This window comes from Danio aesculapii, chromosome 20 (assembly GCF_903798145.1).
Source record: "Danio aesculapii chromosome 20, fDanAes4.1, whole genome shotgun sequence".
Classification (NCBI taxonomy): Eukaryota; Metazoa; Chordata; class Actinopteri; order Cypriniformes; family Danionidae; genus Danio; species Danio aesculapii.
Window position 1 is genome coordinate 43,828,803 of NC_079454.1, and position 13,731 is coordinate 43,842,533.

At 36.2% G+C, this 13,731-nt stretch overlaps 1 protein-coding gene across 12 annotated transcripts in view; it reads right to left on the reverse strand.

The window, feature by feature from the left end:
• Positions 1–13,731, reverse strand: part of afdna (afadin, adherens junction formation factor a) — a 242,910-nt gene that overhangs the window by 22,147 nt on the left and 207,032 nt on the right. For all 12 annotated transcript variants that reach the window (XM_056481084.1, XM_056481075.1, XM_056481080.1 and 9 more), the window contains 2 exons: positions 12,994–13,179; positions 8,746–9,849 (listed from right to left, as the gene is read on the reverse strand). In XM_056481084.1, coding sequence (XP_056337059.1) covers positions 8,746–9,849; positions 12,994–13,179 — 1,290 coding nt within the window. The remainder of the gene's footprint in view (positions 1–8,745; positions 9,850–12,993; positions 13,180–13,731) is intronic.

Here is a 13,731-nt window from a genome sequence, read left to right on the forward strand (position 1 = left end):
CAGTAATGTGCACCTTTTGTAAAGCTGCTTTGAAACAATAATTATACAAATAAACATGAACTGAGCGAATTGATTATTTCCAATTATCCTACTAATTATGTTAATGATTTTAATCATTCAAACAATTGTTGTAAACAATTAAAATAACAAGGGATGAGTGCAAATTATAATTGGATTTTTAATTATCTTTATTATGTATTTTATTTCAGAAACTGAGATGGTTAAATTATTCTAATTAGTCTATTATTCAATGCATTTTTGATAATCATGTTTTATAATAATTATATATATATATATATATATATATATATATATATATTATATATATATATATATATATATATATATATATTTGTGTGTGTGTGTGTGTGTAAAAATGTATTTTAAGTAGGTAATATTTCAATATGTTTATTTTAATAATTACAATTAAGGTATGAGTATACATTATTTCAATTAACCTAATATTTGAACATGCTAATTTCAAATTATTATGCATATTTAAATTCAGGATTTCAGCAAGTTAAATTTAAGACTTTTAAAAACATTTTTAAGACCATTATGAATGAAACTTTAGACTCATTAAGGGCTAAACGGCAAGGAATTTATCATATGGCCCAGATGGAAAAGATTTTTATATACCCTATTAAAAAATAATTATAATTTAATAATTTAATAACACAATAATAATGAATAAATCTTTTAAATATTTTAGATATTAGCTTAATATTTTCAATATTGTGTAAAAACATGCAAGCTCTACTTGTAGAGAACTTTTTTCAACATAAACTTACTCTAAAATAAAATAAATTAAATAAACAAATGTTTTAAAGGTTTTAAAAACTATATTAAACAAAATCTATGCACAACAATCTGTCCAGGTTGGTGTCCTCAGCAGTTAATACATGGGGCACTTTTAAACAAATGTTATTTTAAGGAGAATGATTAAACCAATATGGTAAATAGAGTTAAAAATGACCTTTTAAAATAAATAGTTTAACGCGGGTAGCAAATACATGAACAAAGGAAAATTAAGACCTGCTAAAAAAAAAACTGAAGTCCTACAACACAATATTTCAGTAGATTTAAGACTTTTAAAGGCCGAAAATTTAGATTTTGAGATTTAGGACATTTAAAGACTTTTTAAGACCAAGCATATCCCCTGAAATTACTAAACCATTCAAAGTATTTTATTTACTTTTATTAACTAATTTGGGGCTGGTGCTATTGGTTTGCCTGACCAATTGAGCACAAAAATAAGTAAAAAATTAATAAATAAATAAATAACCAACCTTTTTTTTTTTTTTTTTTTTTTTGACAGGCTCAGAAATGACACACTTTAGCTTAAATAGGTTATTTAGATGATCCATTGGGCTGATTTATAGTGATTATTCTACAGCAGCAGTTTTCCAGTGGAGCACAATGAACATCCCAGGATGGAGTCTCCATGACGGCTTGAAAAGTGGTATATCTCTCTCTAAATACAGGCCGAATGAAAGGGGAGGCAGTGAGCAAGAGGAGACACAGGTGGAGCCGAAACAGGAAGAGGTAAAAGAGCGTAAAGAACATACCAAGTCTAGTACAGAGATTGCTGGAACAGCAGTCTGCTGCAGGAGAAACAAAAACATACAGAGCAACCAAAGGGGTGGGAGAGAGAGAATAAATCAAGAAGTAAGAAATAAAGAAAAGGAGGGCTTTTTTTGGGGTGCTTTTCCATTGCGTGGGCGACTTGGCATGACTCGGCTTGATTTTCCACTACAGTACAGTACAGGTCTTTATTAATATGCCACATCTACAGCAGTGACTTTATGGTTAACATGACGCAAATTAATTATTATCACCCCAATTAAGCTCATGGTTGATTTTCTCATCATCTACCAATCAAAGGTATGCTTGTATTTCCTTTATTGACCTTCTTGATCTTTCAATGGCTGGGTTTGATTATTTAAATCTAGTTGTTTGCATTGCAAATTTATTAGGTATGTTTCCATCCAATATGTATAATATGTATATTAGATTTATGCACAAAAGTTGAATATTGCACAAAAAACATTATCAATAAAGCAATGTTTCAATCCAAAGAGAACCAAATCGTCACTTCCTGATAAACTGGTGTCGAATATCACGAAAAGAAATTCGCTGTGGTACGAGAAGCCACTGTGGGCCCTTTTTCTTATATATTAAATTATATAATAAATAATAAATAAAATAGCTTCAGATGATGAAATAAAATGAATGTCTCAATGTCTAAAATTAACTAGCTATGCAAGCTAGACTTCCTGTGAGCAGAGATGGGCTGAAGCTGAAACAGAATATTTGCAGTTGAGAAGTTTTTATGCTTTCAACTCTGTGCAGTTTGTAGAAAAGAGGAAGTATGTTTGGGTGCAGCCGTCAGAGGACTGCAGGATGATTGACAAGTGACGATCCCACCAAAACTCCACCTTTTAGTATCAGTTGTGTATAAATACTGGAGTCAGGGAAATGCAGAATGGTTGCGGACCCCCGAATGTAATTCTTGCATAGTATTGGTGAAACATAAGGTACGCACGTGACACACAGATCTGTATATCGAATTATTTATTTGTATATGATAAATTATTAATACTTTTGCATTGAAGAAAATCCTCTTCTGGCTTTTTTTTGAACACGAATGGAATTGGCAAATAATTCCAACACCATTAATGCCATCCCATCATTACCTTTTTTATCACATGCTCTGGTTAAACCAAATCACATGACTTTTTTATGCAAATACTGTTTTTTTTCCAGTAACTGTGTCTAGGATAAAACTGAATGTTTATCCTACTCATTATGCATAGAAGCTTTTTCAAAATATATGTATATATAAAATATATGTAATTATATTCCACTAAGCTTTTTTCTGCTATTAAAAACTGGTGGCTGGAAACATAGCTTATGACGTAGGTAGTGGCGATTCTTTCTGACCAATCCATGATGTGCTGTGTTTCACATCAGTATGGCTCCCTTGGACCTTCAACCAATGTGGTGTTAAAAAGCACCAAGGACGAGGTACTGTACACAGTGGAAAAAGCCTCTCCAAAAGTGAGCTAAAGCAACCCGTACCAATCCATACCATGAAGTGGAAAAGCGCCATTATAAAAGATAAACGTAAAAAAATAATAATAATCAAATAAAAAACTGGCGCAGTGGGCCGGGACGCAGTGATGTGCTGCCAGGAACATTCCAGGGCAGTATGGGTCTGATTATCGCCAGTGGTTCACTTCCCTTCAACAAACACTGCAGCTGGTGAGGAATTATTCCCATCATTCCACGTCCCCCCCCACTGAAACAATGGCAATATTTCCCTTCAAACACACTTGAGCTTCCCTTAGACGGCTCGACCTGCCGACTCCTCATAGATGGAGTGCTATAAAGGCAGCTTCCAGCAGTGAGCGACACACAGCTGACTCTCAGGTGGACGTGATGTTACGGCAGGTGTTGGAGGAAACAACATTAGTGCACTTCTGAGGGCTGACCTTTGTGTCTCAGAGACTTGGAAAGTAAAAAAGAGGAGGCATTTGGAAATGCAGCACTCAAGCCAGCCCACCAAGAAATTGAAAGACTGAATTATTTTCCCTATTTTGACATTAAAGGATTATTATAGGCTGTTTTCTGAACACTAATTAAGCTGTCAGATATTGATACGCATTAATGTGCACTATTTATATATACACAATCCATAATTTACATATACTGTATTTGTGCGCATGTATATGTATGTATGGCTGTGTGTGTGTTTATATATACAGTTGAAATCAGAATTATTAGCCCTCCTGAGTTATTAGCCCCCCTGTATATTTCTGTTTGACAGAAAGCTTCAATTTCTTTTCTAAACATAATAGTTTTAATAACTAATTTCTAATAACTGATTTCTTTTCTCTTTGCCATGATGACAGTAAATAATATTTGACTAGATATTAAGATGCTAGACTTCAGCTTAAAAAGACATTTAAAGGCTTAACTAGGTTAATAAGGTTAATTAAAGCAAGTTAGGGTTCAACGCTAAGGATTTTTCAGTTGGACCGATTGGGCCAGTGGTTAAGATTTTTACTGGCCCTGCCAAAAATTTAATTGGCCCCACCAAAAAACAAAACAAAACAAAAAAAAACAAAGCCATCTCTTAGCCACATACTTTTAAATAATGTCAAAAATAATGTAATATGTAAATATTAAATATATAATATATAATTCCTAATATATAAAATGTTATTAAATGTATAATGAGCAAAATTCAAAGTATTATGCAAACTAAAAGAGTAGTATGGAAAATGTGCAGCTATTTTATTGTATTTCTAAATTATTTAAAAAAAAAATAATTGGTTGACTTGCCAGACTGTGCAAAACATCGCTTCATTTTTTTCATCCTGTTGTACCCACGTAAATGTCTGCTTCCAAGACGTTAGAAACAGACATTTTCTTTTAGCCTCATCATTTGATGTTAACGCCTTTTCGCTGTACTGGTTGTCACCAGGTTATGAAAAAAATAACGTGCTCACAACATCCAATCACAGAAGAGGAACCGAAAAGCTTGTTTACGACATCACAGAGAGGGTAGCATTTAAAGGCTTAAAAGAACAAACCGTTTCTCCATTCTAAGACTTTATTTGGGCACAATGGACTTCATGCACAGCTAGAGTTTTTCAGCCAATGATGAACTTCTGGTGAAAGCTTTATGGGTAACACTATATAATAACTACACACTATGAACCATTTATTAAGCATTAGCAAACAGTGAATTCATTATTTGTTCAGCATCAACTCTACATTAATAAGCAATAGTAAGCAGTCTATAACTTCAGCTACAAATGCTGTATTATTGACTTATAACCACATTTTTAACATGCTTACCAACTGTACTTTCATAATTTGTGACTGGTTGATTTTTCATTACTAAATGAAGTATTGCATTATTTACAAACCATTAGTATTTAAGAGTAGTCGATCGTTCTTAAGATCATTCAGAAAGAGTAGGTAAATGATTAATAAACTATTGAAATCAACATTTATATATCCTTTTATATAGCCTTTAATTTTCATTCATAAGGGATTTATAAAGCATAAATAGTCCTCACTTTAGATTAGGTCACAAAACTGGATGAAGTTGACTTAATAAAGCATTTATTAACATACAAATTAACCATTACTATGTGCCTGAATAATAAGAATTATTAATGTTAATTTGAATAGTTTGTTAAGCTTTTACTAACTCATTATGAATGATCATAAAAAGACACCAACCATGCTTAAATAACTGTTTGTAAATAATGCAATACTGAATTTAGTAATGAAAAATAAATCATTCACAAAGTATGAAAGTACAATTATTAAGCACATTACAAATGTTCTTATAAGTCAAGAACAGAGCATTTGTAGCTGCAGTTATAAACGGCTTACTAACATCTGTTAATGTAGAGTTAATGCAGATAATGAACTCACTATTTGCTAATGCTTAATAAATGGTTTATAGTGTGTAGTAGTCATTATAAAGTTTTCCCATTACGTGACTATTCTCAAATTTCATAAAGTTCCTTTTACAGCATCGATGTTGTAATTTATTTCAAATATATTCAGTCACACAGACGTAAGCATCCATTTGGTTGTTAAAGTGTAAAAAAAACGACAAAAGACGGTTTAAATGCAGGCGCCGTCTTTAGCAGCAGGCTAGCGCAGAAATTCCATTGAAAATGCTGGGGTAAAATTAATATCCATATTTTAAAGAGATGAAAATACAATATAATGCAGTGCTTCTTCTTTAGTCTGATACCCACTTTATATCCTATCTCAGCCAGGCAGTGAAGATTTTTAGCTGTTTCTTATAAGAAATCAGATCTTGAACGTGGCGATTTTGTATGGGATTACATTTAACCAGAAGCCCTGAGGCTGGCGGACTGAATTTAAAAGTCAGTGTGCATATAGCTCATTGACAAATAGTCGCAGGCAAATTAAACTTTAGTGACAAGGCAGCACTGGCCAATCCTGGCTACTGTCTCAAGCAGTAATTAGAGTAGGGTAGGGTAATTAGGTAATTTATTGTATAATGATGGTTTGTTCTGTAGACAATAAAAAAATAAATTGCTTAAGGGGGTTAATAATATTCACATAACATATATATTTTTAAATAAATAAAAATGACTTCTATTCTAGCCAAAATAAAAAAAAATTCCAGAAGAAAAATGATTACAGGACATTCTTGGAAAATTTCCTTGCTCTGTCAAACATAATTTGGGAAATATTTGAAAAATAAAATAAATAAATCACAGAAAGAGGAATGATTATGACTTCAACTGTACATCCTTTTTATAGATCCTTAACTTTGTGTCTTATTCTATTGGCAAGTCAATTCATTTGATCTAATTATCTAATTCAAGGATTACATTTTCTTTTAACCATATTAGTTAGTATTTAACAATTCTAATAACTAAAAACATTTTTTAAAGAAAATAAGGTATGAGTCTATTTTAATTACCTTAATATTTCATTATCTTGGTTATTTTAATTAATAATCAATATATCATTTAAAGCAAGTAATAAACTTAGAAATTATTAGTGCAATTTAAATGTTTCTAAATGATGCTACATGGTTGGTTAGCCAAGGTCAGAAATGATTCTGTCTCTGTAAAGCAAACGAGTCTCAGATTTTGAATGGCAGATGAGATCAGGAGAGATGTACTGATCTGGAAGGGCAGGCTGATGCTAGTGCAAGCAGTGGTATGGTGTCCAGTGCTTGGCATCCAAAAGCCCTGCTTCTCCCCTCCGTCAGCGCAGCGTGTATATATGTATATATATCAGCAGTGCAGCATGGAAAAGCAATGACATAGGCATGTTGCAGGAGCACATGGCAAAACAATCATTAGAACAGCCGAGACCAAAGCATCGCACAGGGAATCCCGGGTTAGTGCTTCATCGCAAGTCGGTCCTGCTGTTCACTGTGAATTAAAGACTGAACATACAGAAACCTCAACTTTAAACAGCACCGCAGAGCCGCATAACCAAAAGATTAAGCATTGTAGAAATAGGAAAACATGTACTCGAGCAGGACTAGTTGTTTTTCTGTTGTTCAATCGTCTGCACAAGCATTAGTAAAAAGGTATAATGAAAAACCACTTATCAGGTTAGCACTTGAAGTCTGAAGTTAAAGCATTAATAATAGGGCTGGGCGATTTGGCCGAAAATCAAAATCTCGATGAATTGAACATTTTAACTCAATCACACTTAATGAACGATTATTTATATCTTTATTTTATGTTTTTGCCCTCACATTTTACTGACAGGGTTTGTACAGTAAATATCCTCAAATATAACAAGTGAGAGATGTCTGAATGAAGGGTGCGTTACTTGATTTTAAAATAATTGAAGGAAACACACACTATCTATTATCTATGACTGTTTATTGAACATCAACGCTGAACAACTGGAATTAAAACACACATTGCCTAAAACGCAGCTCACACATTGCCAAAAAAAACGCGGGATCACAATATTGAATTTTGAATTTTTAAAGGTTCTAAATGTCGATATCGATTACTTTTCGATGAATCGCCCAGCCCTAATTAGATTTTTTTTTTAGATTAGATTCAATTTATTGTCATCACACAAGTACAAGTACAAGGCAACGAAATTCAGTAGTAGCAATTAGTAGTGTTATGCATTTCTTAACAACTCATGTTTCTGAATAAATTTGTAACTATTAGTTTCACAAGCATCAAGTAAAAACTCAGCTTTGCCAGAATAGAAATTAAATGCATATTAAAATCTTCTGAATCACTTTTTATGCTGAATTTAATAAAAAAAAAACTTTTTTCCCCTCATAATCTTTATTTAGTGTTTATAACATTAGATTTTCCAAGAGAGTTTTTTTTAACAACAGCTGATTCTTTTTATGCATGACTACAACAATTGAAATTCAAACATTTCCAATTTTTTGAAAAAGATTTAATACATATCTTAGATTTATCCAGGCCTGAAAAATGTAATACTAATTAGCTATATATAATGTAACCTCTATAACCTTAGCTAGAGATAAACATTTCTTTAACTTCAAATGATTAGTTCATCCAAATCTGAATTGTTTTAATTACTCTTGTTGTTCCAATCCCAAGAGCTTCTTTCATCTTCAGAACACAAATTAAGATATTTTTAAAAAGAGCTCTCTGATCCTCCTTATAGAACACAAATAATCCTGAGATGTTTAATAAGTCCAGAAAAGAAAACAAAAACATTGTCAAAACAGTCCATGTGACATCAGTGGTTCTGCTATAATCATATGAACCACCATGAAAACCTTTTGTGCACAAAAAAACCCCCCAAAAAACTGTAATAATCTATTGTATTCATATAATTACAGCTGAAAAACTGAAGTCACATGGAATGTTTTGACAATATTTGGTTCCTTTTCTCAACTTATAACGTTTATGGAGGATGAGAGAGAGCTCCAGGATTTCATCTAAAATATCTTAATTCAGGTTTCGAAGATGAACGAAAGTCTCAGGGGATTGGAATGACACAAGAATGAGCAATCTTAACTTTTGGTTAAACTAACGCAAAATTTGTACCTGTACAACATTTGATTAACAGCTAATCATTGGTTCATTTGAACAATCTTTAGATGAACACACCCTGAGATAAACTGCTCACAATATGACATTAACCCAGCAATCATGCCAGTCAGATTTCATATTAACGCTTAAAATCCAAACATTACACATCTCATTTCCAACATCAGCTTACCCGTGCTCTCTTCTCTGCCTCCAGTCTCTGCATGATGAGCGTGGTGTCCACATCTTCATCGTCTTCCTCCTCCTCGTCCTCTTCGTTCTGCTTGGACTCCTGCAGTCTCTTCTGGAACTGCCACTCCAGCATGAGTTTGCGTAGGCGGTCGTTGTCCTCGGCCGTGCGCTCGGGTTTGGCCTGCAGCTCCTGGATCTCCTTGTCCAGAAGGTCAACGATGTGAAGCTGCTGCTGCTTCTCCAGTTTCTCCCGGGCATCTCTCTTCCAGGGGTCGGGTGACAGGCTGTCGCTGGCCGATAACTCCTCCTTGCTGATGGTGATGTACTGCAGGTCGCGTCTCTCGATGGTTCGCGGTTGTTGCTGCGGCAGGAGGTCCCGGATTACGGTGTCTTGCGGAGGCTGGCGAGGAAGACTGGAGAGTTTATCGGGTCGAGCCGGTTGTGGCGGCGGAGGTTGTTGGACTGGAGGAAGGTATGATTGAGGAACTGTCATGGGAGGCATTTGTGGAGATGGTGGCACCGGGCCATGCTGGTTATTGTGCATAACTGGACCAGAAACTGAAGGGTTTCTGATTTGCACCAATTTTCTCTCCTGGTCTCTTCTCTTCCTCTCTCGTTCCTCTTCAAGACGAGCTTTTTCCTTCTCATACCAGCGCTGTTGGTCTTCACGTTTCTTGCGGTCGGCTGCTGCCTGCTGCTGTTGTTGTGTAGCTGAAGGTGGCGGTGGAAGCGGCAGGTCGGTTTGTGGCTCATAATCGTAGTGTGCTGGTGGAGGAGGTGGAGGTGGAGGAAGGTCTGAACGAGAGGGTTGGGAGACGGGGCCGGAATGGGGCGCCAGTGGGGTCTTCCAGCGGCCTGGGCCACTCTTGTGGTTGCCCTGGGTCCTGGAGCCGGAGGATGAGGAGAAGTTGAGGTGCTCTTGGCTGGAGGTGCTGGACTCCACTGAGGAAGACACCTGGTGGTTCCAGTGATCTCCAACGCCTCGTTGGTACTCAGCTTCACGCTGCTGCTGCTGCTGGAGGAGCATTAGGTCTTCCTGGCGCAGACGTTCCCCTGGGTACCCGCCCGGCATGTCACACAGCTCCTCCTGAGAGCGAGCCACCCGCTAACAGAGAACAATCACACAGAAAGAAGGGAGTTATTTTTTCATATTTGTGCAAAAATATAAAATAAGCCGCTCAAAATGTTTAAAAGGATTATATGAGAGCTTTAACATTTGCTTTGTGGAAAAATAAAGTTACAAGCTCAAATATTGACAAAACACAATGACAGAAGTGAGTTATTTCTCATATTTGTGCAAAAAATGTAATATATGCTGCTCAAAATGTTGAAAAGCATAATATATGAGGTTTAAAAGTTGCTTTGTGAAAAAATAAAGTCATAAGATCAAATACTGACTATGTAGGAATTACTTCGCAAGCCAAACTAGCAACATTTAAGATAAACACATTTAATAAATAATGCATTTTGCCCGGCATGTCACACAACTCTTCCAGGGAGCACACCATGGACTAACAGGGCACAATGACACAGACAAAAGTGAGTTATTTCTCATATTTGTATATATCAGAATATTTTTTGAAATAAAAAATTTGTTTTGTGGAAAAATTTGCAGGCCAAACAAGCAACAATTAAAATAAACACATTAATTAAAAAATGCATTTTGGAAAAACTATTTAAAAATATTTTTTTTTCTGAAAACAGCACTGCAGTGTACGCATATTCAAATTGAAATTAAATCAAATGAAAATATAAAAGAAGTCAAATAATTGAAATTAATAAATAGCTTTGTGTAAGTGTGGGGTCACCATTCTTTATAATTATTTTGGGGAAAAAAGCTCTTTCACAAAGCTTATATTTGTTTGATCAAATTCCTTTAAAATGTCATATTTTATGTAGTATAAATTTAGTCATTTAGCAGACGCTTTTTTTATCCAAAGCGACTTACAAATGAGGACAAGGAAGCAATTTACACAACTATAAGAGCAGCAGTGAACAAGCGCTATAGACAAGTTTCAGGTGTGTAAAGTCTAAGAGCAAAACATTAGTAAAACATTTTTTTTTTTTTTTTTTTTTTTTTTAAGAGAGAGAGAGAGAGAGAGAGAGAGAGAAAGAGGGCACAGTGGTATAGCCAGAGAGAAAGTTGCAGATTAGGAAGGAAAGTGGAGTATAACAGTTGCGTTTTTAGTTGTTTCTTGAAGACAGCAAATGACTCTGCTGTTCTGATGTAGTTAGGGAGTTCATTCCACCAACTGGGCAGATTGAATGTGAGAGTTCGGGAAAGTGATTTCTTCCCTCTTTGGGATGGAACAACGAGGCGACGTTCATTCACAGAACGCAAGTTTCTGGAGGGCACATATATCTGCAGAAGTGGGAGCAGATATGAAGGAGCCAAGCTATAGGTCACTTTGTAAGCAAACATCAGAGCTTTGAATTTGATGCGGGCAGCAACTGGCAGCCAGTGCAAACGGGTGAGTAGCGGAGTGACATGTGCTCTTTTGGGTTCATCAAAGACCACTCGTGCTGCTGCGTTCTGAAGCAGCTGAAGAGGTTTGATAGAACTAGCTGGTAGCCCGGCTAGCAGAGAGTTGCAATAGTCCAGTTTGGAGAGGACAAGAGCTTGAACAATGAGTTGAGCAGTATGTTCAGATAGGAAGGGTCGGACCTTTCTGATGTTGTAGAGTGCGAATCTGCAAGATCGAGCAGTTCTAGAAATGTGGTCAGAGAAGTTCAGTTGGTCATCAATTGTTACTCCAAGGCTTTTTACCATTTTGGATGCAGTGATGGTTGCTCCATCCATCTGGATTGAAAAGTTATGGTGAAGAGTCGGGTTGGCAGAAACTTCAAGCATTTCCGTTTTCATGAGGTTAAGTTGGAGATGATGATCTTTCATCCAGAGTGAAATGTCTGACAGGCAGGCTGAAATGCGAGCTGGAACCGAGGGATCATCAGGGTGAAAAGAGAGGTTTAGCTGGGTGTCATCAGCATAGCAGTGGTAGGAAAAACCATGTTTCTGGATGACTGTTTCTAAAGATGCCGTGTAGATAGAGAAGAGAAGTGGCCCAAGCACAGAGCCCTGAGGTACCCCAGTGTTTAGATGCTGTAGGTTGGACACCTCTCCCCTCCACGACACCCTGAATGACCTGTCCGAGAGGTAGGAACTGAACCATTGAATAACAGTGCCTGCGACGCCCAGTGACTCAAGCGTAGATAGCAGGATCTGGTGGTTTACAGTGTCAAAAGCAGCTGATAAATCCAGCAAGATGAGGACAGATGATTTAGAGTCTGCTTTAGCCAGTCTGAGATCCTCCACGACCGAGAGCAGGGCAGTCTCAGTTGAGTGGCCTTTCTTAAAGCCAGATTGCTTGTTGTCCATGAGGTTGTTTTGAGTAAGAAAGTCTAGGACTTGATTGAACACTACTTTCTCCAAAATCTTGGCCATGAATGGAAGCAGGGATACCGGTCGGTAGTTTTCAAGTAGCGTTTGATCCAGGTTGGGTTTCTTTAGCAGTGGGGTTACCCTAGCCTGCTTAAATGAAGTAGGGAATAGACCAGAGTCAAGAGATGTGTTAATTATGTGAGTCAGTGTTGGTATGACTGCAGGAGAAATGGCTTGCAGGAGACGAGAGGGAATGGGATCTAGCGGACAGGTGGTTGCATGGCTTGATAGCACGAGATTGGACACCTCAGACTCAGAGAGCTGGGAGAAAGAGGTGAGTGTGTGTGGTGTTGGTGGTGTATCTTGCGTGTTTGTTGTAGGTTCAGCAAATTGAGCACTGATTTTTGCAGTTTTGGTGCAAAAGAATGTAGCAAAAAAGGTGTTGAAAAATGTTAATGTAAAAATGTTAATTGTTTTCTGTCAAGTGTCAAAGTTACGGTAAATTGTCATTCGTCAATTGTCCTTTTTTTTGTCACATAATCCTTCAGAAATCATTAATATTAATAATAGATAAAAAATTAATTGCAATAGAACCTTTCGTTACATTATAAATGTTTTTACTGACACTTTTTAGCACGTAAATAACAGTGTTATTATCTTTTAAAAATTATTTAAATAAATAAATAAAATCCAAACTTTTTAACAGTAGTGTGCTTTTTAAATGTTAATTAAAATGCTGAATTAATTACTGGCTACCATAAAGTGAAATTAACTTCACAGTACTATAGTTTGACAAATGCTGTGTGTGTTTCTCAGTATGACTGTCTGTGGCCCCAGGATACCATGCATTCAATTCCTAAAAAGGCTAACCTGCATAGCCATGCTGTTGTTGGAGTGGTTATCCATAGGAGGAAGAGGCTCTGGTTCATTGTTTTGCCAGGGCTGGCCAGGCCCCATCCTGTCCTGAGATTTAGAGGCCGGGAAGGTGAAGTATTCCCTTGGGTATGTCTGCGTGGGGATGGGATACGCTTCTGGACGGGGTGGAGATGGCTCCTCCTGTGGGACAAACAGGGTATTGACAGATTAGACAGCTGCTTTTGAAGCCTATTTATATTTAAAAAAGACGTGAAACAGAGACAAAAAGAAATGGAAATAAAATGTTTTATATATAGTAGCGGTCAACATTTGAGGTGGATCAAAAAGGTTGCCAAGCACAGGTATACACAGGGACCCCAGTAAAAGCTTTAAGTTCCAATTTACTGTATATGTCAGTGTATTTTATCACAATAGCAATGCGAAAATAAAGATGTTTTTTTCTATGCAACAACCGAATCAATGATTGTGAAAGCAATGCAAGTTAAATCAAAAACAAGTTGACTTATGTTCTGTCAAATTGACTTAAGAAATGAATATCGACATCAATCAGTCAATCAACTTTATTTATATAGCACCTTATTACAACCAGAGGCGGCTGCCCAAAGTGCCTTACAGCATTAAAACATAATTACACATTAAACCACATAAGATGGTAAGAACAAGAAGTGTCACAAAAGCAATAAAACAGCTTTCAGCACTACTGAATATCAAAAGCAAGTCTAAATAAATAGC